The 27,529-nt window shown below is 41.1% G+C and overlaps 1 protein-coding gene across 5 annotated transcripts in view; it reads left to right on the forward strand.

The window, feature by feature from the left end:
- DENND1A (DENN domain containing 1A) overlaps positions 1 to 27,529 on the forward strand; it is a 197,937-nt gene that overhangs the window by 57,950 nt on the left and 112,458 nt on the right. For all 5 annotated transcript variants that reach the window (XM_086763850.1, XM_086763854.1, XM_086763851.1 and 2 more), the window contains exon 5: positions 1,924 to 2,043. In XM_086763850.1, the coding sequence (XP_086619976.1) occupies positions 1,924 to 2,043 (120 nt within the window). The remainder of the gene's footprint in view (positions 1 to 1,923; positions 2,044 to 27,529) is intronic.

Raw genomic sequence — 27,529 nt, forward strand, 5'->3', positions numbered from 1 at the left:
AACTTGTCACAATTGTTTTATAAACAAGCCTCTCCATGCTGTAAACGCAGCATATTTTTTCCCCCTGTTCCATAATTTTAATTGTCAGCTAGAATGCTATTTCTCACACATGCTCTGCTCTCAACTTTGTTAAAATTAAGCATATAATCCCCTTTTAAAACACTATACTGAAATCACCATAGTAACATTGCATCCGAGCTTTACAGATAGAACATGTCACCAGTGCGGGACGCCTGGGTACCCCCTAGCAGCTCAGTATGGTTTGTGGAGATGGTTGCTCTGCTGACATTTAGAACTGTAGGATGATAGTACTTAAGCTGTCTAATTCTCAGACTACTGAAATGCTTTTAAAGATCTGTCTTTTTGTTCATTTGTGAGTTTGGAGCACTTCATCGCTGCGTGTTTTTCCTTCCCTGTTAGGAATCCACCGAAGGATTCTTCTCTCTAAGCTGGACAGTGACATCTTTCCCATCCAGATCCAACTTTTATTTCTGCAAGTCTGTTTTTCTTTTTTTTTTTTTTTTTTCCTCCAGACACTGTATAATCTCCCAAATAAATTGTTTATTGCCTTGTTATGGCGTCATAGAAGAGAATATTCGCTCACTTTTAAGGCTTGTGACTGTTGGTTAAATGGCCTTGAATTTAAAGGGCTTTTTTGTTGCTGTTGGTAGGACTGCCTAGAGCAGATACACACGTAAACGCTGGTCAGTTTTCTCAGTTCTCAGTAAACGTAAAATCAACTAGAACATAACCTGAACTGAGTGCTAATTTCATATCATTGTGAGGTCTCAAATAGATCTAAAATTGGAATTAAAAGTCCTCTAATAATTGTGTTCACCATGAAATGTAAAACTACATCGCTGCAAACTGGGAGGTGAATTGGACTTGGTTCATGTGGAATCTGCCACCACTGCACACAAACAATAATTAACTTCAGACAAATGTAATAACTCAAGAATGTCTTTCATTTTGTTAATAAACAGCATTCAGAAAGTGCCATGCTTTAAATGTAAAGCATCTCATTTTGATCTTACCTTACTGTTCTGAGCATCACCTATTGGTGGTAAGATATGAATGTGAATTATAGTATTTTTAAATACATGAATTTTTAAATGCTGGCGGTTTGGGGGATTTTGTTTGTTTGCGTGGTTTGGTTCTTGGTTTTTTGTGTTGTTTGTGGGTTTGGTTTTTTTTGTTTGGTGGTGGTTGTTTGCTGTGGTGCTTTGTTTTGTTTTCCAAAACTCGGTTTTTCCAATGTGCGCATATTTTCCTACAGTGATACTTTCCAGTGTGGTGTGAGTGGGAGCCAACATCTAAGAATGTTATTAGTTCACTGGTGCTGTTCTTGAAGAGTTGTTAAGATCTTACAGATGAAGCAAATGACTCTTAATTTTGAAAAATAATATAAAAGTCCTACAAAATTATTTTTATAGTCATGTCTGGCTTTACCACAGTGTACTTCTGAATTGACAGATTGATAATAAAGCTTCTACAAGCCAGTATCCAAGTGCTGAAGAAGCTTAGAGTGCTATTAACCATTGTCTTGCTCTTGGAGTAAACCAGTTCTCAAATGAAGAGTAACAAATATTTTGGATTATCTGGGAGAACGTGGGGTGGTGGGTACAGTGTGTACTCCATTGAAGAGGGTTGATAGTCACAACCATTTTCGTTTACAGATACATGCATTTTTATTATACTTCCACACTTAAAAAATGGAAAAAAAACCCCAAACTCAAACTCCTCCTCCCTCACCAAGCAACTGTCATATCTAAGTTTCTAGAGAGTGTGTACTCTCAAAGTTAATTTCTCAAAAAAACTCCTGTTGAAAGAGAAACTGTTACAGGTTCAATGACTTAGACTGCATGCTTTTGACACAGAGTTAGCTCACCATTAATTTTTTCCTTTTACTCTCTTTATTTTCAGCCATGCAGTTAACCAAGTCGGGCAGAACTTTACGTTTGTGCTTACAGACATTGACAGCAAACAGAGGTTTGGATTCTGTCGCTTATCTTCTGGAGCCAAGAGCTGCTTCTGTATCTTAAGGTAGGTCTGTGGCTTGGCTTTTGGCTGACTCTAGGAAGCAGTGCTTGACTCTGCTGTGTTACACTGCAATTATAGTTTCCAGCTGTTCAAAATTATTTTCCTATCTGGTCCTCAAAGTCACTGCTCTTCTGCAGAAGTGATGCACAGTGTCTTGCACTTTGAGTTCCTCTGCAGATAACTGTGTTTGTTTGTAGTTAATGTTCTTGTGTTAACAATGTGGGAAAAAAAAAAGTCTCTTTGCAGTAATTTGATATGACATAGCACGATGGCAGCTGTTATCTTTAGCTGTCACAACTGATCCTGTTAAGACGTTTTGTGGACATTTGTATATGCAAGTTTTATTAACAAAGCAGCTGTTGGTAACTGAGAGAATGTAACTGATGCTTTCCACATCCTAAAAGCTTGTATGTATGAGCTTTACTCAGTCCTGCTCAGGGTTTTGTGAAGTTTGTCATAATAAAGACTGTTGGTGGAAGTTGGAAACGATGTGTTTCATGCAAAATGGGCAAAGAGACTCTGAGTAGTTTTTGATGACTTCCCACAAACGTGTTGGAATACGGTGTGTAGTTTTCTGTTTACGTTTGCAGCAAGAAATTATGCAAGTAAACTCAGTTTTAATATCTACTAATATATTAGTTCCATTAAGAACTTCTGTGGACTGAAGATTTACACATGAGATCCAGCCTGTCTTGTTTTAAACAAATTTAACAATGGTCTCTCTTCTGCTTTCTGCTTTTTCCATGTTCATGGGAGATTGGAAGTTTTGGAGCAATGGCCCAGGTAAAGGTAGTGCAGAGTTAACTGTGTGAGCAGCCTAGGTGACTGAAGGATTGCTCAAGCAATCACAAGTGAGGACAGTTTCCTCTGTGAGCAGATGGAGACATCTGTCTCAGTTGTCTCTGGCTTGCTTTCCGTGTAAGTAAATACAGGGAAGAACAAGAAGAACTTGTCTTCATCCTATGAGTACTGTGTGGTGCACGTGACAGAGTGGGACACTGTATATATATATGTTGTTTGATGTGACCTCTCTGGAGAATTTCAGGGACAAGGTTGCAAAATACAAGAGCACCCGTCAAGTGCAAGGACACTTCTCACTTCGTTGGGTTGTGTACAGCAATGCCATAGAGTAGATTTCGGATGGATGCATTTAAAATGATTGTCTGTGCCATTTGTGCTGGCACTAGGCTGGTGAAGGTTCCCGGAAGGTTCCCGATGTTTGTCACCTTGTACTTCAGCATTATACTGAGGGCAGTTACCTGCTAACTAGGCCTTCATTGAAGAAGCTTACTATTTTGAGAAATTATTGTGAAATCTACCAAAATTACTAATTGATTGTGTGGGAGGCAGGGCGACAGGTGTTTTCTTAGTATCTTCCATCATTCTTTCTTTTCTCTAGTAGAAATTTCAGCCGTTAGCTCTGGCGATCCAGCAGAACGGACCATGTCCTGAGGTCAGGGAGGTGTTACCCTGGCTGTTTCCCTGTAGCTGCTGCCCTGCGTAGCTGGGATGCCGATTCACTCTCATGTGGGAAGTGTCTGGTTACATAAGGTAGCTTGTCCTGATTATTGACGAATTAAAGGGGAAACACAGTTTAAAAAGAAAATCTGAATGAGGAGTAGTATGAGTCCCTTCTTGATCTCTCCTGGATAAGAGTTCTTTGCTGTCAGCTCCCTTATGTTGAGCGAATGCCAAGAAGAAATGGAGGAGTTATGTTGTAGTTAAATGCCTTCTGCTTCAACTCACAACCAAAAAAAAAAAAAAAAAAAAAGAATTTCAGTGCAGTTACAGCACTGGATGAATTGGGATTCTTAGCTTCATTCCTATTGCTTCTTTCTCCTGTAGACTAATGAGAAAATGGAAGCTCATCATTAATATGAGTGAATGTAAGTTTTAGAGGATAATAAAGAACATTGCACAGATTTACTCGCTCTGTTCCCAGGACTGCAGCACCCATTCATTGCCGATGCAAATCTGCTCAGTGTCCTCTATGAATTAAAGGATGCTGCGTGGTAATCGGATGGATTAAAACATGCTGGAGAATGTGAGAGTGATACAAAAAAGCAAAGGGGGATGGAAAGAATGTTTGTTTGTTTTTAAATTACAGGCTGGATGGTAGTAATCTTCAAGTATTCCTTGGTACACTCAATGACGGTATAAGAACTAAGTGATATTGTTTATAGAGATGACATTCACCTGCTTATCAGTCAGAGATTTTATGGGTCTGACCATGATAAAAAGGTTTGGAGGTGGAAAATCATCACATGTTTAGTTACTCTATTGAAGATGAACAGGAGAAAAAGGAAATTCTTTTCACTCAGCTGGTGCTTTAAAACATTTCTGCAGAGGTCTGGAAGGAGAGTTTACAGCTGAGAAGGTACTCGGAAGGCCAGAAGTCAAGGTCTGGAGTTTGAGTATTAAAGTGACACAGAGACTTTTTCATGTGGATGCAAAGTGCAGTAAGGCAGTTCTTGGAGTTCAACAGCAGGAAAGTTGTCCACATGGATGTAGCTCCTGTGGCCAGCAGAAAGGCAATTTGTTTTTACAGAGTAACTCTTTTGGTTATTTTAACCAGTGCTACTTAGAAATCTACCTTCAAGAAAGCTTTCGTAGTTCGTTTCTGTGGTGGATAGTGTCCCACAGATTTATGGAAATTATTATGAAGTTTAAAAACTGCATCTTCTAAGTGTTCTGTGACTTTCTTTTAATGTAGAATCACTGAGTCTGTCTCTCTTATCCTGTTTCCTTTTTTCTTTTCTTGATTTCTAGCTAATAGTGAAACTACACTGGTCAAATACTGTATGTACCACAGAGGTGTAGAGGGCTCTGTGGCACCGGTGACTTTCTGCATTTCAGACAGCAGAGGGCGGACAAAAGCACAGAACAAGTGTCCCAGATGGTCTGGTGGGGTCTTGGAGGTTCTAACAGTGACGCGAGTTTAAAAACCCCACAAGCTTACATACCACACATCAAAATCCTCTGGGTAACTTGGAATTCTGGACTACCTTTTTCAATGCAATATGTTACAAAAGTTAAAATACATTTTATAATTCTTCTTTTTCGAATGATGAATGCATAGTAAGTTGAGACCTGATGTCCAAGTCATCAAATTCTGATTTGGTAATTTTAATATGCTAGAAAAATTTCCATACTTAAAGGTATTTTTTTTCTAAGACTTCATTTAAGGACTTCAGGATTTTGACTGAAATAAAATAAATCCTATTGGATATGCATTAAGGTGATGAATCTTTTTTCTGTTTCTAGAGGTTTGCTTTAATCTAACTTTGCATCAGATTTGGTGTGGTCTTTTGAGGGTGAACAATATAGATCTGAATTTACTGAAGAGCTGTAGTCTTCTATTTAAAAAAAAATAAAATAATTTAAAAGGTGTGGAGACATTCCCAAACTGCTGTTGCTCACTCTTCTGAGACATCATCTTCAACTTGATCAGGCGTGTCCCCTCGTTTTGTTCTGGTTCTCTAGACTCTTGTTTCTCATCTTTTCTAAGTCTTCTATGTATGTAGAGAGGTAATGCCCTTTCATTAGGGCAAAAGAGTCTGGAAGATGCCGAAGAGGTTCAGAATTTGTTCTTGATTGCTATTTCTTGCTAATTACAGTGTACTGAGAGATGGTGTAAACATACTGATCTACTGATACGATCTCAGTGATAAGAAATAAAATAACACTATGGGTTTATCTTTCTGCTTTTGTGTATTCTTAAAGCATAGAGATGCTTTCTGATTCTGAAGAATTTTCCATGCTGAGGCTCTTGATTTTAATTTCCTCATTATGCTGGTGTTGGATCTCCTTCCTAGCTTACTGATCTTTTCAGATTGCTACCAGCTCTGGCTGTACCAAGTCCTCCAGCAGCCAGTCTGCTGGTTAGGCTGTGGAGCTGTTGGTGGCTCGGCTGTGTTCGCCTCTTCGGCTCATTGCTGCAGTCTAGAGCTCCTCAGAGGCGCAGGGATGGGTTTCAGCACTCTAATGGGAAAGTAATGCGTAAACCAGTTTGTGTTAGTGTCAGTAAGTGTATACTGAAAGGAGTATTTTATTTTCCAGTCTGGTTTCTCAGAGCTGAAGTGGGTGAACACTTGTGTGCGGTCTGCTCGTGGGGGGACAGAGTTAAAGCGCGCTGCTGCAGTTAGTGTAAGCGTGGTGCTTCCACTTGTGCTCTTTCTAATGGTCTGAGGATAGGTGAAGACAGGTACCTAAACCTACGAAGGGGCTGCTGAAATACAAAATTCTGAATTCTACAGAGACATTGAAACATTAAATCCTCTTTTTTTTTTTTCCTTTCTCCCATCAGAGAGAGAGATAAAGATCTTGTATGAAGACATTATTTAAGTCCATATCAGTTTTCATTGTAGCTGGGTTTTTTGTCTTTCTGACTTTTATATGTTGTAGAGTTTTAAATGCCTGACAACTTTATCTTTCTCTAAAATAACGAAGGAAGAAAAAGTTCTGCTTTAGGAATGTAAAAAATGTTGTTAACTCAGTCCGAATGCTTGTTTTGATAACGTTATTGCAGAATGTTTGTATAATAAAACTAACAAGTGTATTTTTAAAAAATATTTTTATCTTTTGTCTTCTGAAATATTTCCAGAATTCAATGTAAGGACCCAGTTACTGATGCTTGAAAAATTCTTCAGGTTATAAACTGACAGGATCTGGTAATTTCTTCGAATGTCTGTTTGTTTTGTACTCTGACTATTTAAAATTGAAAATAAGTTGTATGTTTATGAAACACAGTGCTTTTAAATGAAAAATAATGGCAATGTTGAGTGTATGGGAACCTATTTAAATGCATGAACTGGTTTAAATGTGTAAGTCAGTGTAATGATTTCAGGCTGCCTAACATAACAAAATGGTGACCTGAGTAGTGCTATTTTTTTTTGTACAGATAAGATCATGCTCACCAAATTGACCTGAGTATTAGAAGTGTACTTCTCTTATGGCAATGCATATTTGAGTTTAAAAAATAAATTTAATAGTTTAACTGAGAAGTAATATTTTTGTATCGATTTAACTGAACTTTCCTTTTAAGTAGATCTGTCTATGCAGATAAATATGTTGCCTTGTTAACCGCCGTTTCTCCAGAAATGTGATTTTGGTGAATTTAATGCTGTAATTAATGAGTAAAATTTATTTTTCCCAGCTATTATAAGAACAACTTGGTGAGATGCTAGGTAAATGTTACCAGCCCATACACAACGGTTTACCCCTCAGAGGTGACCTGTGTGCTGGTTTTCCCATTCCTATCGAAAAGGGCTCCAGCAATAATGGTACAAACCTCCTGAGAAGAGATCGTGGTCATTGGTGCATGCGTGTGATGCCGGTGGTGACTGCGCTGCTGTGGCCGCACTGGAGAGCTGTGTGGGACTGGGCAGCGTGTGTTGCCCCGGAGGCCTGGGATGTCCCTGTCCGGAGTCTGCTGAAGTAACTGGGCTTGGCGGGCAAGAGCTCTCTCATTCCTGTAACCGTGCAATAGGTACCTTGCATTTTTTTTTTTTAAAAATACTGACTCGTACAATTTCTGTTTTATCTGTTAAGCTATGAGCTATAGCACCTATTTCAAACTGCTTGAAGGAGCAGTAATAAGTAAAAGGTTCTTGCCTTGCTCCAAGTTTTGTTAAAGTTAAAAAAAAAAAAAAAGGTAAAACGTCATGTAGTAGTGCTTTGGTTCACAAACTTATTGGGCAAAGTTACCGATTTAAGAAGGTGCTATAACATGTGCAACTCTGATTTCAATTTTACTTAATTTGAAGTTTTCAGTGGGTATTCAGCTTTTGTGCCCAAAATGAAAATCATTCTTCTGAAGTGAAATGCAGAAACATTTGTGTGGAAATCCCTTTCAGCCAAAATAGCTAAGCTCCGCACCGCTCTTTCTCCGAGATAAAAAGAAATGAATCTATAATAGTTTGTGACAGATGGCAGAAAATGTAACTAACTGAATGTGATTCTGTATGGAGTTATTTGAGGTTTTTGGTGTGATTTGTTGTGAGTTCCTCTCCTCCCCCCTTCCCTTCCTTTGATTGCAGTCTTTGTCCATTTATTCTGAGGACAGAATAAGATTTCTGAGCAGGGGCCTCTCTTGTGGTGCAAAGTGAGAATTGTTTTTAATTGAGCAGAAACATGTGGAAGGATCAGGAATATCTCAAGGGATTACAGAAAAATTCCAAATTTGTACTACTTACAGCTTGTGTTTAGAGCAGGGTCTGCTGGGAATAAATGTTAGTTAGTGTGACCTGTGACCTCCAAAACTGTTGACATGGATTTCAGCCAGAAACTAGCCACAGAACTCCTTTGTTCAGCTCATTCATGGCTCCTTGAAAACTCTAGTCAGTGAAAGTTGCCAGCTCAAATCTAAGGAAAGCAGAGCCCTTTTTTTTTTCTTTTTTTTTTTTCTTCCCCCCTTTTTTTTTTTTCCCATGCTTTGGAAACAGTGGACGCCCCTTAACCAGCAAGACTTCTTTAATAGGACTGCATCGCCGAAGCTTGATTGGAATGGACAGCTTCCTGGCTCGGGCTTGCCAACTGGCAGGGCACTGGTGCGTAGGGGACAAACAGCTCTGCGGGCCTGCGCGCCGCTGCTTGTGTGCGTGCCGCCGGGGCGGAACGCGGCTGCGGTGATACCTTCCGATGGACAGCAGAAAATCCCAGTCCTTGAGCACCGCTTCTAGTTCCACAAATCCTTCAGTCATCTGGGCGGAGAAAATTAAATATTTCTTGTGGTTTTTGTTTTAAAATAATTGTCCTGTTGTCTTCTAGAATTTTCCCTTTTCATGGATTTGAGCAAAAGGCCCAGAAAAATATTTACGCTTGGGGGGGGGGGGGGGAGAGGAGACATTCTGATTTTAGAATTTTGACTTTTTTTTTTAATGTGGCTCTATCATACTTAAAAATCTGATTATTCCACTATAAAAGGATTAAATTTACAAAACCTCCTTCTTGTGCACTCACTTCTTTAGAAGTTTTTTTCCACTTAGTAGTGTTTGTGTATCTTCAGCTGATTCTGTGGTTCTTTATCTGGCGCGCACGAAGGCTCGCGTGACTTAAGCCGTACTTCTGACGCAAGGTGTGTGTACCGCCACATCAGTACGCTATGTTACTGCTGCGTGGATCTGGTGATGATAGGAGGTACAAAATGGGATGCGGGAAGCAGGATACAAATGTTGATTGATTTTTAAGTGGAAAAGAACTGTGTAAAACAAAGTAATTGTCATGAAGAATCATTGAGCAGATGAGATATCCTTAATTGATTTACAGTGAAACTTGATGCTGTTTCTTTACTGCGAGGTAAAGTCCCATTGAGCCAATATCCTTTGAACAAACTGCCCTGGTAAAACGCTCAAATATTACGGTTTTGGTTCAGGTATTGCTTAAGGGCTTGATTTTGTAAAAGTGCATGCTATGTAAGGCTGATACATCTTTTGAAATATCTTCCATGGGATTTTTTTTAAAGAAGAAAACAGGAGATGCACGGGAGTGAATTGACCCTGCTTCTCCCAAGGACAGTGCCACGTTAACCAGTAATGATGATGTTTTCTAGGGATGGAGGGGAGGGCCAATGGAAGAAATTGGAAGCTGCTTCCCCCCTGTAGCCATCCTTTTCCATTGAAGGCATAAGGTTCTTGCCCTTTTCTTAGCCTTGGCATCCTCTTAGAGTTGTGTGGTTTTTGTAGCCTCAGAGAGTTGGATTTCCTGCTGAACTAGTTCCTCGTCAACTGAATAATTTGAGTTTCACTGTATTCCACTCTCTTTTCCAGAATTGTCTTGGCCTTCCTGCGTATAGTGGAGAGCATTTTGTTCATGTTGGTGGGTTGGGTTGGAGTAATTCAGCTCAATAAAAGCTTAAGCCTATAGAAAATATTTAATAACCTATGGGAATTATTAAATACTTTAATTAAAATGATTGATCTGTTTTTTTTTTTTTTTGTTGCTGTTGTTCTAAACTGTTCTGTAGCTATTGTGAAGGAGTATTTGCAGATGAATAAGGAAGGACATCTCATTTCTGGATGAAAGTGCAGAACATTAAAAAAGTGCAGATTTGTAATGCATGCTTTGAACTAGTGTTAATAGCAATTTTCTTCTGTAGGGTATACAGACTACCACATAATGGCAAATTATTTAATGTATTTGGTAGTAGTCTGATATTTGGGAAGGCTGAGCCTTAGAGTTCTTGGTAACTAAAAATTCTTACCTGACTTAGTTTCTTCATGCTTTGTGTTTTTGCTTTGTAGACATAAACGTGAATTAATAGCAAGTCTGTTTGGAGCCTAGTAAGAAAGTAGTTGGACTACTTTGATTTAAAGTTACTGCACATTTTAAAAAGTGCCCTCTGTCTGGCTGCGTGCTGGTTTGAGGGAGAGGCAACTCTGAACTCTGGTTTAAGCTTTTGCCATTTCCCACCTGTGGGCTGTACGTGGGCTTTTTTTTTTATTTTTGCCTGGTTGCTGCTCACAGGCATTGATTCAAAGCAGACCGATTACTGAGTGGTGGGTGTTTGTTTGTTTGTGTCGTGTCCCCCTCGCCCCTTCCCAGTCTTACCATTGATGTAAGCAGACAACTGAAACGTTAATTTTAACATCTTGGAGGGAACTGGAGGACGGAGAAGGGAACCAGCGCAGAGAGCAGCGTGGTACCAGCACGGCAGAGTTCTGCGCCAGCTCTCCTTTGGGCCGGGTGCAATGATCGCGCAGTCTCCTGGCCGTTCCCTTCAGCGCTTCTCTTCCGGCAAGCTGAGTCAAAGAGGCTTTGGTGCTTTTTCTTGGTAAGGTTAGGTTGCACTTAGTTCGTTGTAGACTGCCTGAGATTAATAGTTTATCCATTGATGTCATTTTATAATAGCTTTTTTAAAAAAGTTTACATATAATCTGCTTTTTTGAAAGAAGAAAACTGATAATGAAACTAGACTTGCCTGCAACAGAGGAACAATATCTCTTGCTAATTTAAATTGTAATTATAAGTCTAGCCTGTAAGCAATGACTATACATAACCCCAGAGCAGAGAGATCCTTTAAAAAACAAAAAAACCAACCCTTTTTATCTCTCTATCTCTTTAGCCTGATTTCTTCCATTTCGCCTTTTTGCTGTTAGACTTCTGAGTGGACACAGAAAAATATTTCTGTCTAATTAAATAAGAAAAAAGTCCAGACTATATTTTATGAGGATTTACTGTAGTTTCTTACAGGCCTTGACTGTAGCAAACCAGTTCAACTTCCTTCTCTGCGTACAGCAGGAAATGGATCTGAAGTGGCTTAGAAAATGTGAGGAGCCGTGAGCGTGGTGTGCAGGGGTGGAAGGGGTCTCCTGTTGTTGCAGGCATTTTGCTCTAACTTGACATGTTTATAAAACAGTTTACATCTTAAAAGTTTAGGGTTTTTACCCCTGCTGATTTGCTTAAACAGACACTGGCTTTTATTTTCGGTTGCTTGTCAGAATATATATGGAAAAGTGATGAACCTAGTGACAAGAGAGCTTGACATCAATTAAATTTAGCTATCTGCTTTCTGTTTCTTCTTTCTGATACACTGTTTCCAGTATCATTTTTCCAAACTTCCTGTGGTTTTTCTTCATTGTCCTTACAAGTTTTACAAGACAGAGATGAGCTATTTTAAAATACCCTTCCAGGAAAAGAGGGATAAAATCTTGTATTACATCTGCTTGTTTGTCTTCTGTTTTAATCGCTGCCATTAAAATTTTTTTAGACTCTAGAAACTTATTTCAGAAAGCCTGTAAGGTTGTCTTGGTATCTGATGTTGCTCAAGTATCTTTAAATAAATTTTGAAGTGTCTGTCAAGTTATATTAGCTTTCTGAAACTATATTCTCTGCAACACTGAATAAAATACAATTTTTAAAATAGTCTTGAAAAATTAAAAGCATATGATAATACATCTTTCTGTCTCATCACTAGAAAGCTTCCATTGAAGTTTATTCCTAGTTTTCCTTGGCCCTCTTATTTACATCATTAATAATAGTTGTGCTCATTCATGATCAATGTCCTGTGTATGTGTTTTGTAAGAATGTGCATTCATCTGTGTGTAGGTGTGCAAAACTACAAGAGTTTTTACATATTTTCATATATAAATGTCTGTCTAAGGAGCAATGTCACAAACCCAAGTCTTAAAGAATCCAGCTGATTCTATATGAGGCTTGTATTTTCTGTTTATTAATATGTGAAAGTGTGCACAGTATTTCCTCATCATTGTGTTTTTCTTTGAAATTGTATGCAACATCATATTTTTAGCTATAGAAATAGGTTGTGAGGTTTTGAGTTTTAAGACCGACATGGAAAGGAGTCGATTCCACTGAACTCATAAATAATGAATTCTTATTTTCAGCTAGATGTAGTTGATAAATACCAAGTCAAGAGGGAATATATTAAATGACACTGAGTGAAAAGCTTTGGAGTTTTCGTCGTGGTGTCAGTAGGTTAGGTAAAGGCTTTGCTAGCTGAGCTTGAAGTTTTAAAGCATGGTTGAATTGGTTTAAATATTTTTATTGAAACTTAAATACGGTAGAACCTTGCTAATCCGCACACCTCATAACCACAGACACAGCAGTGGCAGGCTGCAGGCGTGGCTCAGAGAAACGGACGGGGCTGCGGTAAGGGTTCTGTTTCTAGGCTGCGGTGTTCTTAAGTATACTATAGCATGCTTAAAGTCTATCTATGTACTTCTTCATAGTAGCAGAATAAATCCATAAAAAGGTATTGTTTTTCCTTTTTCCAGTCTTCCCCTCCCCCTTTCCCCCCCCACTTTTACGTACATTTCCAAAATGTTACTGATTTGTGCTGGGTCCTGGAGTCATAGCTGCAAATTGTCTGATGTTGTCAATGTAAGTGAATTAAAAAGTGAATATGAAATACAATAGGAAGAAGATGTAGGGAAGGCAGAAGACATTACAAGTTCTGAACTCTGGATTTTTCTGGGATGACAAATGCTCTGAAAGAGAAAAACTTCTTTCTGGGCAACGGAAGGACTCTGGTTACATTGCTTTTAAATGAATTGAGAGATCCAGTATTTCCATTCTTGGCTGTTATTCTGCATTGTCATGCATCCCTCCGTTCGAGTTTGCTGTTTGCTGTGACACGTGCCTTATGGATGGAGAGGGGATGTGACGTCTTTGCTGCAGGTGCTTTACTGTACGTGATCAGCTGGTGATGGTGTTGGAAACAGAGGTTCCCTTCTGTTTCCATCGTTTTTTCTGCTACTATTCACTGGAAACAGAAATTATTTATGTAGTTTGGTGTTGAATGCAAAAAGAAAAATAAATCCTACTATTATTAAATGCTCTAAGTGTTAGCTCCAAGCAGCCTGCTCCTCTCCCTCCCCCCAGCTGTGGATAACGTGCCATAGGAAAATCAGTTCAGCCGTACCTGATCTGATCCGGTGAGGGCAGGTACAGCACACCGGGGTGTCTGGAATAAACTGCTGAATGCCTAGGAGGTTGGTTGGTTAATGTTACCAAAACACCTTTTTCCCACTGAACTTCCTAGGTAAACTGGACCTGCTGAATGGTAACTGCATATGTGAGCTGTACGATAAAAAGGGTATCTCCTGGGTAATATATATTAGAAAAAAAAAACATTAAAAGTCAGGTTTTCAATAAATTTAAGTATCTTTTTGCTTGTAAAAAGTTGCGGAAAATTGTTAATATGAATACTGTGTTTGACTACTGTTTGGTCATTTTTTAATTGTTCCTAGACGGTGCTTGGCATTAGCGAAAAGATGTTTTGATTTTGATTTTTGCTATATATGTGTGTATATACATCATTGTTCTTAGTTGAAAGTTTAGGTGTTACCCTTTCACACTGATATTTGTTTCTCTACATGTTGATTTTGGTAGCAAGTCTGAGCTGTGTACTTGCATTAATTTTGCAGTGGGATGAAGTTATACCACTTCTGAAGTGAGTAGCAGCCCGAAAGTACAGGGAGTTGTTTACAAAAGAGTCCCATCGATTCTCCTTTTCTGTGGAAGCATTCAAGCAGTAAGACCTGCACAGTCTGTTTGGCACAGTAGCCGCTCTCAGCTGGCCCCGTGCCCTCCTGCTGTTCAGCAGGGCAAAGGATGTGCCAGAGCTGCAATTGTGCCGGAGCAGAGCCTGCTCGCAAATCTGCTTGTCGTTAGCCTGGGGCCTTTTGGCAGCAGACTACAGCCAATTGATTTAGTTGCAATCCTTTTTCCTTAATATTTTCCATCTGGCCAACAATGACCTATAAAGACAGACACAAAACAGAGTTTGAGTTATGAGGAGCGTAATAGTAAAATGCTTCCAAATCGCACTCTAGAACCTGCGCCCATGGTCGCTGCCGCTGGGTAGCTGGAGGACGTTTGTTCTAAAGCACTGCTGCAACAGTGCGGTGATGAAAAAGCACTGTAGTTCTCAAGTGCAAAGTTACGCAATAGAGGAATGTGCATTTCAGTTAAACTCTTAACGTGTTTCCCTTCTTGCTACTTCTTGCTTTCTATTGGTGCTGAGCAGGAACGGAAGCTCTCAGTGTGGGCTTCCTCGCGCACATCTCTTGCACGTGCGTACTGCCAGGGCGCAGCCACACTGCGGTGGCAGGAGCCGCGCGAGAGCAAGGGACCACAGAGCGGTGATAGGGAGGACAGGGAGAGGACGGGGAGTATGGAAACGCTTTACGGCGTGTACCAACGGATTTGGGGAACTTGCGTTCTGCTGACGTTAGTGGGGAGGTGATGGGTCCCAGGCTCTCAGACCTGCGGGCACAGGCTAATGCTTTCCAGAATGAGCTGCTTCCACGTCTGGGCTGTTTGTCAGCTCTCAATTCTGGTCAAAGCAGAATTCTTGCTCTGATTACAATTATCCTAAAAACTTGTAAAGTTTATATCCTTAAAGAAAAATTCTGAACTGGCTTGTACAGCTCCACAAGTTGTAGCAGTTGCAAGCCTTTCAATGTGCAGAGTTTACACCTTCATCTACGAATGCGTGGGAATGTAGAAGAGTCATGATTTTTTCCAAAGGTGACAACAAGTCACACACAGACTTTCACAGATCATGTTGGTCGTACTATTTACAGGAAGATTAGAAACTGATTGCAGTAGAAGAAGGCTCCAGAGTGTGATTCACATTCGCCCCGACTACGAGCCCGAGAGGCTGGATGAATCCCCTGAAGGTGTGTTTCACTTCGTTAGCTATAAGGAAACCTGCTTGCAACCTAGGCAGTTGTTCTAAGTTAAAGGTGTTACTGTCTCGCCTGTGGAGTCCAAGGCACAAGTAGTCTGTGCTGTATATTTAAACACTTGACAATTAATTAATGAAGCATTATTGCAACAATACCAAGCGTCAGACATTAGAACTTAGAACTCTAAATAGTTCCCTTGGGGGAAAGGGGTGCTGTCTTGTGGTTTTTTTATTTTTCCTTTTAATAGAAATTTTCACTTGCTGACTCTGAAAACCATAACGAGATGCGCAGGGGTGAGGGAAAGAAACCTCTGCTGTCCCAGACTGAGCTTACCACAGCTTTGAGTTGCTCCGGACATTTCCTGAAGCTGTTGACCGTATAAACTAATGCAGGGCTCTTACTGAGAGTGGCTTCTCTGCTGACAGGCCTTTGTTCTGGTTTCATCCTGGGCTGCTGCCTGCTGCTTTTAATCATAGCAGCAGTAAAATTGGGGATCGGAGTTCATGGATGTCGCATTCATGAAAGTGCGGTCAGAGGCACGAGGATGTTGACTGCAGAGCACTGCTATAGTATAACAGAGCATTCCTGTTGGAAACTTCTCGTTATTAATTCATTGTTTTTATTATTATTTTTAATAGTAAAAGTAAAGGGTAAAATGAATAGTATGATGAATATGTACAGAAGGGAGAAATTAATCCCTCCTCATGGTTTTAGGAAAGAGCTAGAGGTAAGGGTGGGCAGGTAAAAGATGCGTCATTGATTCATGGGTTGAAGAAGAAAGGTCGACCAGTTAGGATTTGAGCTGTCACTTATAATATTCCATGCATGATTTTTGGTCTTTTTTTCCCCACCTTAATCCCCCTTGTTAATTCTTGCCAAAATAAAAAACTTAAAAAAAAAAAAAAAAGAAAAAAAAAGGAAAAAAAATCCTATTGTTTAAGACCAGAGATTAGATTTCAGGTGTAGCAGTTGCTGTCATGTGGCAGTCCTGGACTGGAGCTGTCAATTGATTAACTGAACAAATGCCAGGTAATTTTTATAGCAGTGATATGTTCCGTTCATTCTGAGTATTCCCCCTTGGAGCAAAAATTATGGTACTGATACAGTGACAGTATCGGTTCTATGCTGTTGTCTTGCAGGTTTTTTTGTCTTTGTTGTTTGGTGTGCCTGTAGGTAACACAGAGTTCTGACCTGCAATTTATTGACGTTACCTTGCATCGCTGGAGTTTCTGGACAGAACTTGTGAAAATGGGGTACATAAAAACATGATATAAAGTGACTTATGACTTGTAACTGTTTGATCTCTCTCAACGCAATCCCTCTCAGAGACCCAGGATCCCTTAAACAAACAGCCCCCTCCCTTCCTTCCCCTCTTCCCTCTGCATTACCAATCTGGGGCAATGCTGATTTAACTGACTTTTAGTGAATTTAAAGAATAGTGAGGGTGTGTCAAAGGAAGTTCATTGCAGATTTTGCCAAAACTTTATTCTTGACTTCAAGTCAAAATAATTCTGTAAAGTGTCAATGGGAAGGATCACAACAAAAAATGCCAAGTGATAATGATGCTAATGTATTGTACTGGTGGAACTGGAAAAAGCGAAGAGTACTGCTTTCTAGTCCAGCTATTTCACTGGTCTTGCCTACTGACCGGAAAGCAATTTTACTTAATTAATTAGGGCTTCATGTCACACCTTCTTTAGTTGCTGAACAACTGTAACAGAAGTAATTAAATCATGTCACTTTTTATTACCTTTGGCCTGGCTGACTGCCTTGGAAACTTCCATTTTAGTGCTAATACAAAATGAATTAGCGCATCACCTTGGGGAAAACCCGGTTCCCTGGCGGCAAATAAAGTAGAGAGGAAGTAGTTAAAGTCCAAGCCGGATAGATCTTCTCTTCCACAAACAGATCACTTTTGGGCTGCTGTCTGAAGGCTTACAAAACGCGTCTGTCAGGAGTGAGACCATCCTGCCCTTGCTGACAGATGTGTACGGTGTTCCACAACGAGATTACATGGCACCTTCTTCCGTCAGAAATCAAGAGGTGGCAGGAGCCCTCAGGTTATGCACTGGTAATTGGAGAGGCAGGGGCTGTGCTGAGAGGTAGGACTGCTGCGAAAAGCTGCATGGGTTGCCTTCTGCATATTGTTTCGATAGAAAATGTGATTCAGCCACGCTGTAATGACAGGAGAAAGGCTTTATGTGGCTTCGTAGAGGCAGTGTTATCTGGATTGTGCGTGATCGTTAATTTGTAACGCTGGCTGTTTATCAACACGCTTGATAAGGGACAGATCTTCCTCCAAACTGTGCAATACAAGGATTAGTTATCTAGCATTAACTTACCTCAGTATGATTTAGAATTAATTAGTGTTCGTCTACCAACTGGAGTATTCAGAGAATCAAGTGATTGTGAGCGATCTCCTATTTTAATGATTTACTTAAACTGATGGTTAGACAAGAAGTCTCATGAATAAAAACTGGGCCCTCTAGCCACGGCCAGAGTTTTTTCTGTTAATTCACGTGCCACATTTTCAGGAGGTCTGTTACCATGTTCATCAGTGCTGTTTCTGCAGGTGAGGAGTCAAGTACTATCACTTCACGTGCTTATTTTTACATCTAGATGTGGGCTGTGAATCCTAAAACATTGTGCGCTGTAGTCATAGCCAACCTGCAATGAAATACCAGGCTCTCTGACCTGATCTTTATGGTCTTCGAGGGCTGCGTTCACATCTTGTATTACAAACCCTCATTTGCTGTAAGGAAAGCGATTCTTAGGTGACTAGCCCCGTTTCTCGCATTCCCAAATTACAAATTCCAAGTACCACTACAGCACTGAAATAATAATGCATTTCTCGCTTGGCTCTTTCAGCTGTGATGGGTTTGAGTTTTTAACTTTTATGACTTGCTACCAACTGACTTGGGGACCAAACTTTGCTTATTGTTAGGAGGCGTGTGTACGACCAATGAACATGTGAATATTTCTTCACAGTAATGAGGTTCCCTCGGTGTGCAGGGGAACTGTACAAGACCTTGCTGCAGTTAAGTTTATTTCTTGCCAGGTAGGAAACAAAAGTGGTTTGGAGAATATTCCAGAAGAGGGATATATATCATTCATTTCTTCTCTCTTTGTTATTGAAATATTCTCGTTCCCTACCCCAGTTTCTCTGTAGTTAATTTTCCAAAAATGTAAAGAATCAACCTAGTATCCTAGAACAGTGTCTTGTGAGCATGCGTACACTGGCATGAAGCTGCATTATCCAGCTTTGCTGCTTTGGCGTTGGAATGATAGAGTGCTGTCTGATAAATAAAAACCCCAACAATCTGGACTCATTGTTTTTTTTTTTTTTTTTTTTTTGCGGTGTACATCTCCCCAGTATGTTAAAAAATGGGATATTTGCCATCTTGATCCTAAAGAGTTTGCCTCTTACTAAAACTTTACTTGTATTTATTGGTACGATTCTGCAAGCTTTTCCTGAATTAGCTTGTGGTGCTGATTGATGAGACAGAGATATTTACCATGGCGTGCTTTTGTTAAGTAGATATTCCTTTCCGTGGCTCAGGAGCCAATTTATTTTCTCTCTCATGTGACATTGTGATCAGCCAGTGAAATCTTTGGTCTTCCTCCTATGATTTAGCTAATTGATAACTTACCTTCCATAAATACTGATCTGATAGTTCTGCTCATTCTGCTCTCCGTATAATAACTCTGTGTCCTAGCGAGTTGTGCCTTCCCAGAGGTGGGCGCTGGCCGTACACGAGGCTGGGCGCTCCAGAGGTGGAACGCGTTGACCGGTCAGGAGCCGCTGATCCCCTGAACCTGTTCCAGTCCTGGTGTAAGTGGTTTGAGCTCCATGTATTGCACTCAGAGTTTCTTAACTCAGCGTTTTTGAGACTCGGGCTTTTTTTTTCTGCTTAGCCTTTGACATAGGTTGGTGGCGAATGACTAATCCAAAATATATGAGTAGAAAAAACCCCTCTGGTTCAAGGATAAGAGGCCCTGGGAGAAACGGTGATTATAGAAAGCACACTTGCTGCTCGTTCTCAACTTTTAAATATGTAGTGAGTTTCTTTGGTAGCGGAGCAGAAGTCCTTACCAGCCTTTCAGTGTGGCTCTTGAACACAGAGCTGTGTAAATTTTTTTTCCCCTTAGGAATTTCTTGGCATTACAGACTGTGATACAAAGTACGTCAAGGTCCCTGGCTTTCAGAGCTGGCTGCAGCAGTGTGCTGTAGCGTGTTGTGCACTTTGCTGGTAGGGAGCACTTTGGATTTATAATAAAAAGTTCCAAATTCTACTGAAATTTCGGCTGAAACTTAGTACATAGCTCAACAAGCACGTGTGATTGGAGTCTGTAATGAAAAGGAGCTGTTTCTCTGGTCAAGGAAAAGGGTTAATTTGCATTGGGATGAAAAGGCTGTTCAGGATCTACTGTTTCAACCTGTGATAGGCTTACCAGTGTTCTTTGATCCCCAAATGAAATGTGATGGATTTCAACTGATGCCAGATGTCTCAAACCTAGTGGGATCTCTGATTGTCTGCCACATCTAGAATTCTCTCTTCCAGCACTTTCATGTGTGCTTTTAAATCCGGTTTGAGAAAAGGGATTCCTTGACAAGCCAAGCCTTTGCGATCCTTTCTCCATATTGTCACGGCAGTGGTCATCTTCAGGCTCTCTGCTAACGCATCCTGCTTTGTTAAACTCGTGTGCCTGCACTGACTGCTTCATGACCAGTGTTTTTTAACGTCCAGGAAGTTAAGTGCCAGTATCATCAGTAATTTTTCTCAGTTTAAGACCAGTGTCTGCCCTCTTCTTATTTGTTAATTAGAGCATTTTACTGAACGCTGGCCAACTAAAAGCATTGTTCAGTATATTCCTGTTGGCCTTAAGTGGAACGTAATTGTTATCTTTTTAACTCCGAGGCTATCTTGTTGCACACAGTTTTGCATTTTGTTTCAGCAGACCCTAGGTTCTGTCTCTTAACCGAATTCCTTTCTCTTTGCTCCATGTGGGCTCATGGGAGGAATATCACTTGGCGTGTTTTCCCAGTGGTATGAATAACTTGTGTGTTAGAAATTAAAATTCTTTCACTTTTATAAAAGAGCTATCTACCAGAGGGAAAACAGAAAGTCCCCAACAACAGAGCAGACCTTAAAGATACTTCTGAAATGAATAAACCACAAAATAACCTATCATAAAATTTAGTAAACTTTCTTAAATTTTGCAGTGATAGATAATTCACAAGAGAAAAGTTTGACTTGCAGATACTTAGAGTTTTGTGCGTTGTAAATTATGGCTGTGTTTGTGTGTCGGTGAATGTGCAGTTTCTTTGTAGGATGTTATGGACCTGTGAGCCAAAGGGTGCGGCATGCCTGTTTTCCAGTCTGAAGCGTAATGCTCTTGGTTCTTAAGACACAGATTCTTTTTGAATAAAATGTTTTTCAGTGAAAGTTCAAGGCATGGTTTTCATGGAAAAGCTGTTTCTTTTTCAGGCTGTGGAATTCTGTTGTTTTCTTCCTTCTCAGAGGGCTCCTGAGAGAAGCAGGGAGATTACTGTGTGCTGGGTTCGTAGATGCTTCGTGGTGTTGCGTACTGTAATGCTCAAGTTCTTCTGAATTCCTTTTATTTACATAAATTCCACAGTGCAGCTGCACTGGACTTTTTTTTTTTTTTTTTTTTTTTTCCCTCCAAGATTTTAGAGTGACCACAAAGAATTTGAGAAAGGGTGACAGCTTTGTCAAACTCAGACTCCAGTTCCATTTGCAACGTCCCAATTAAATGTTAGCACGCAACAAAAGGCCCTTGGAATGGTTATCTCGAGCTGCCCTTGCACTTCTTAGCTTGACTAAAACGTAGAATTGTTACATCACAAATCTCTTTGTGACAGTGTTCTGGCTTTGCGTTGTTGACGGGGCGCATTCAGCTCCTGTGAGCTCTCTTTTGTGAGAGGCGCTGCTGTGCGGTTCAAGGGCCGCGTAGCTGTTTGGGGAGCGGCCGCCTTCAGCGCGGCATCGAGCGGACCTGGGGGCTCTGTGCATGGGAGGCTTGCTCTAACTGCTTACGCTCGGTCACGCTGGGTGGAAAAACAGGAAAGGGACTGTTTTAATTGACTTTTATTATTAATAAACGGTGGCAAGTCACCAAAGTGAGAGCTTCCTATTGACAATGATAGGGTACTGAGATGCTCCAGGAGACGAGACGCACGGGTGCTGTGTGAGCCAGTGCTGGGGTGTTGGGTGCTCCTGAAGTGCCTACATGGGTCACACGCCTGAGCTGCAGGAATTTTAGCTGAATCTCATGGAATCATGTAATATCACTCATGGGTAATAATCAAAGAGAAATTTAGAAAAAAAAACTGGACGAAATGCAAAAAGGAAATAAATTCTCTGAGAGCAAGAAAAGGCAGAGATTTGGAGGGCTATCTGCAATGGTAGAGGCACTTACAATGGATTGAGGTCTAATGCAGAGACAAAACTTTGAAATAAGGAAAAAAAAAAAGCTAATGTTCAAAAAAGGCTGTTGGTTGATCCTGCGGAAGGTAAGCCTGCGTCTCATCAACATGCACAGATGTTGCTATGGAGATTTGGGGGTATGTGTGTATGTGTTTAAGCTTACAAGTGTGAGAATGTGTCAATAGGCTGAGTCTAGAAGAGAGAATAATGATGTACTGAGCTGCGTAAGGTGTAGGGGAAGGCACTGGAACACATAATGGCTGAACTGGGAATTTAGCCTACAGAAATTCCCAAATGAGCCCAGAGGTGTCTTGGTTCTTTCAAATGCATTTTGTAAAAATGCTGGAAACATTGGGTTGGGGAAGGAAAGGAAGGTGGAGAAAAAAATTAAGTGTATTACTGCAAGGAAAATAATAGGCATATGAAGAGTCAGCACTCTCTCGAGGGGAGGAGAAAGGATTATTTTTAAAAGTATGTAGTTAAGTCATTTAACTTAGTCTTAGCTGTTTAAAATTAAGGTGGCATTTAAAAATAATTTAAAAGGGAAGTTCATATTTGTAATTCACATCTTTTTTCAATTTGCTGAATCTTTGATATTTTGATCTTGCACATTACTCCTGGAAGGATTTCAGGATTGGAACAGCGATGTTGCTTGGAGTGGACCTGGAGAATGAGGCGTACGTACACCTGCTGATACAAGTCACTCGCATCATACGAGTGTGACCGTGCAAGAAAAGGTGTTTCATTCAGATCAACGCTGTGACACGTAAGAACCTCCTGGGCTTCGTGGTGACTTCACTGCCACAACTGAGTACCGAGTCATCTGTATTTTGAGTTAATTATTCAGAGTCTGAGAACTGAAACACCAGTGTGTTTCACTGATACATGCAGAAGAAATACTTGGCCTGAATTTGCTCTTGCTTACACTTTTGTGAATCAGGAGTACTTCCAGTGAAGTTATTGGTGATGCATGCTGTGGTTTATATAAGAGCCAAGCTCATTATTGACAGAATTAAGTATTCTAGGCCACTGTACTGAGCAAAAGGTCAAGATTCAGGAACTCCTCGGCTCCGATCCTGGCTAACACAGACCGATCGTGTAAGCTGGTCACTACAGAGAAGTATGCCCGCCTGTAAAGTGGGCTGTTCTGTTTGGCACTTCTGATCTGTGTGAACGGAAGGAAGAAAAGTTGTGCGCTCAGTCTGTTAGGAGATGCTGCGTTAAATATGTTGATGTTAAACTAGTTGCTCAGACTCATTAATTTCAAATGACAGAGATACATATGCAAAAATGTAGTTCTGCCTATCTGCGGGCTGGAAGTTGTTCTGGAACTCTGTGGAAACTGTGTGACCCAAGGTGGTACCTGTCTTTTGTAGGGTTCAGAGGGACCAAAGGTACTGCAGGTACCTTTCCACAAGTGTTTGCACTGCTCTTCAGTGGTGTTAGCACACCAGTAAAACTGAATGCTGGAGCTGTCAATGATAAAAATTAGTTTTATAAAGAGTTGCTGTGGTAATTAGCAAATACTCATAAACCATTTTAAAAGTACCCCTTGCCACCAGGGTTTGATGCTGCCACGCTGGACCATGTAGCGTTTTTGCTGCTGAAGTTCTCAGTACATTTTTAAACTCGTTAGCGCTCCAAGGGAGTTTATTTTGATGAGTTCAGCTTTCACAATGCCCTTGCACACTTTGGTTATCTTGCTATCGTTTCCTCCTTCATGGTTGTCTGTTATACTGGAGAATCTCTCCCTTTTTAAGTTGACCTCATTGGAGATTTACCTTTCTAACAGTAAGTAAAATTCCTGGTTCCGTACCGTGCTTGCCTGTTTGCTCAGCCTCTCTCTGCACTTGACCTTGGGTGTACCTGGCCTTCGTGAGATAGCTGTGGTGATTTAGAGCGGTACATGCTATGACTTATGACTTGCCTTCCTTCTAATGAGTGCCCCAAAAATATCAAAAGCAATGATAATGGTGAAATTTTCACATTTCAAAGAAAGTATATTTATTACCAAAACCTCTATTCATTAGTAAGGCTTCAGAACTGGATAAGAAACAGCTGTGTTTCCTGAAGAAGGCACCCTTTGCTTGATAAGGAAATCAACTGGACGCCAGTGTAGGTATGCTGGTTACAGTTTCCCTTTGCTGTTCTTAGAGACGCTGCATTTTCTTATTTGCTGTTGGACAGTTCCATTTGACCAAATCAGCTGCGTGTCTTTACAGACAGACAATCGCTACAATAGAGCTATTGTCTTGGGTTTGTGTGTACTTTCTTGGCTATTTGCTGGCAGGCAATCATTATATCCTGACGGAAACAGTAGCTCTCATGCGTTTGTGCAACCCAGAGTCCCATCACTTACTATTGGTGAGCCCTTCGTTTTACGTGGGCCAGTAGCCAAAGCCCTGTACTGACGTGAGGAAGCATGATCCTTAAATCCTCCAGTAAGCTGAGGCGTTTCTAATGGGGAAAGTTTACCCCCATTTAAAATCCCACACGGGGTAATTGCGTGGGGACGGGACGCAGGAGCAGTGCGGTGCCGGCTGCAGTGCTGCCGTGGGTAGTTTTGGCTGTAGGCAAGCTTACATTTGCAGCTGTAGAGACTGAAGTCTTATTTCCAAAATTGCCCGCGTCAAACAAGCTAGAGGAGGGCTTGGACTTGTAATAGATGAAAAGGGGGCATCATTTTTTGTGTGCTATTGTGTGTGGCCTCTCTGCTCTTTATCCGTAGGTATGGCTTGACCTGGCTAAATTTAAAGTGTTGGTTTCAATTAATGTTCCCTAGTGTGAGTCACCTGGAGGGGGGATTTCTTGTTAATTATTTAAAAATAATTTTAGAAAGTTGATTATAAACAATGCTAATAATTGTTTAGGTTTGTTTTTAAAATCTTTTGTATTAAGTGTTTAATGAGAGTCGGAGGATGCAGGAAATCCACTTATCTGCCTAATTTCATTGCTGTTGGCAACTGAATATCAGTAAAGGAAGTTCTGTTGGGCCATCCCTTACTGCATCCTCCGTGCTGTGGAATGACAGTATGCACATGTATGTGTGCGCACACGCATGGTTCGTGTGTCTGTGTGTGTGCATGCGTGCATATAGACACAGTTGCTTTATTTCAAAAGGGCTAGCTGAATATTCTCCAGTTTTGGTCGCGGTCCTTTCTGAAGGTCAGAAAATGTGACCTCGTGTGTGCTGCTGTGATGGAGTAGTTTTTTCCTTTCATACATTAAAGCACACGAGTGGATTAATATGTTGAAAAATTGAAAGCTGAATTGACTGCAGTGCAGCGTTTTCATCTGTGTAGCAGCTCATGTTGGGTGATGACATTTTCTGTTCAGCGTAACTTTTGAAGCACAGGTCGGCGTTCTGAGAGCAGTGCTGGCTGGCGAGATGTACCCTCTGCGCTGGCGCTGCCCCCTCACCCACGTCCTCCCGCCTGCCGCTCCCCTGCGCCGGGGAGTCAGAGGGCGAAGGCGAGCCTCATCCCAGCTGCGCTGCCCTGCCCGCCGGGATTGCTGGCGTTGGATGTCACGCCAGTCTGCTGCTTTTTACGTCTTTCCTGTTGTCTCGACCCACCTTGGCAGTTGTTGCTTTTGCACCACTGTTCTTTAAACGCCGTGCTTTGGAAACGTTTGTATTTACAAGCTGCAGTACAGCACTGCTGTCCTGGCGCTTGGAGCGACCCTAATTGCTGTGACACATGTAAATAATGATGTTCTGCGCTTTTGAGGAGCGCACTAAAAAGGTGATGACATACGAGTTACTGAATAAGGCTCTGTGCGACTTGTGCCGTGGAGTTTCTGCAGACCTGGTGTGGCACAACAAGCAGTTTTCCTGTGCCCCTGTTTGTTTCCCGTTGGGCTGGCCTGTCTCCAGCACCAAGTCTGCATCGCACACTGAAGGTTCAGAGGGAGAAGAACAGAGTGCTAAACCCAATCTCAGCTTGAGGAAGCCGAATTTGGTCGTTGTGATTTGTCATTATCTGTGTGTCAGGAAACTGAAAATGGGTGCAAAATGTAAAAAAAAAAAAATTCATGTTACCCTTTTATTTTTGTTTACTCTTCAGTCACAGTCTGATTTATCTTTATTGGAGTTTTTGAACTTCAGCTCCCTTGGGGAATCTCCAGCCCATCGCTTTTTGGATGCTGTTTGAAGGGGGATGCGTGCGTGTGTGTGCGCGGGTGCACGCGCCCTGTGCTGTGGTGCTCTGGGCAGTCTCACTCCCGGGCGCTTCCCTTCCTTTGTTTAACCTATGACCTGTGAAAACAAGAGTTAATCAGAAGTTCTAAGGTAGCTAAGAGGAAGGGGAAGTGTTTGGTTACAAATTAAATATGAGCAAGTCATAAGCCATAAATCTTCCGTATTGCTACCAGTTGTGCTACTTAAGTTGCATGTGGTACAGAAAGTTTTCGTTATAAATTCAACCTCCCTTTCTTTGGAGGGAGTGTTTAGAGGCTGCCTTGAGGATTTGCTTTTTGTAAGAAAAAAATCCACATCTCTTTTTTTTTTTTTTTTTTTTTTTGCCATTCTGGCAGGGATCTAGGAGCAAATTCAGATAATGATATTTCTTATTTATTTATTTATTTTATTTTGTCTAATAAAAGCAGAACTGTTTCACTCTTCAGTAGTAAACACACGGAATAAGTGATGAAGTAAAAGTATTAAAGATGGCAGGATAAATTAGTTTTCTAACGTATCCAAAGCTTTCAGGATGAGAGAGATCCTGAGTTCTGCAGTGACAAAGGAGGGAGGTGAAAATTGAAGTGAGCTTGTCCACATAATTTATGCAATTTTGTGGTGGATTTGTTTGTTTTATCTTGTCTTGTACCTCTCTTGAGCAAGAGCTACACAATCCTCGTGTATTGTGTTGTGTTGAGGTTGTTTCAAATACCAGCTGATTTCCTCAGCTTCAAAACTGTGAAGCTTCTCTCCTCAGAAGGGAGAGTTCGTTTTAAAACAAGAAAAAGAAGTGGCTTTGCTGAGATTTTAAACCATTATTTGGTAAACACGGGTTAAAATAGCAAAGAGTTTGTGTTAAACAGCAGACAATGAAGAAGTTTGTTATAAGATACCGGTCAAGAGCAAAGGGAAAGCCAGCAGAGTGAGCACACCACAGAAACAGGGCCCTGCCTTCCCTGTGGTTGTGTGCAGGGCTTGCTGGCGTTTCGACGTTGCGTGAGTATGGTGCTTGATCTGGGCTGGTTTTATTGGAATCACAGAAGCTGTTTTCTAGGTGCTGAGCAAAAGAATTAAAATTGAATTTGGATGGACTGTTCTCATGGGTAGAACCTGCAGATTTGTCGTGTTTGGTGTGTTGCGGTAATAACGCAAACTCCTTTGGCCTGTGGCGAGGTGAGGTTTTGCTGGGAAGAGGCAAACACAGAGGGAAGAGGAAGGGGAGAGGCAAACGCCCCCGACGGGACGAAGCAGGAAATCTCTGAAGGCAGGGCACAGCCTGACCTTGGTTTCGGAGCGCAGCGTTGTCCCTGTTGGGGACACGGACCCCGAGTGGTGGCCGGTGCTGGGAGCCTGCTCTGCCCTCGCCGCAGGCCTGGGGCTCCCAGTACGGCCCAGCTCTGGCAAACACAAAGCTGAGGTCGCTTGCTTTTGTTTCGTGCTTTTGTACTGACACACACCTTATAAACACAGAAATATTTTAAAAGATTCTAATTCTATTTCTGTAAACGTATTTTTCCAGCAAGTCCCTTAGCAATGAAGCAGAATGTGCCTTCCTGAAAGAAGCTGGGTTCATTCTCTCAGGGAGCCTTCTGCCTTCTTGGTTCCCCGACTTCTCAAACTCTCTTGATAGATGCCTCGCGAGGATTTGTTTACCAGGTTCTTAATCTCTACTTAGCAGATATGTTTTGAGAGGATTTCTTGTTACTCTTGTAATG

The sequence above is a fragment of the Chlamydotis macqueenii genome, chromosome 20 (assembly GCF_036417535.1).
Source record: "Chlamydotis macqueenii isolate bChlMac1 chromosome 20, bChlMac1.mat, whole genome shotgun sequence".
In the NCBI taxonomy this organism is placed as follows: domain Eukaryota; kingdom Metazoa; phylum Chordata; class Aves; order Otidiformes; family Otididae; genus Chlamydotis; species Chlamydotis macqueenii.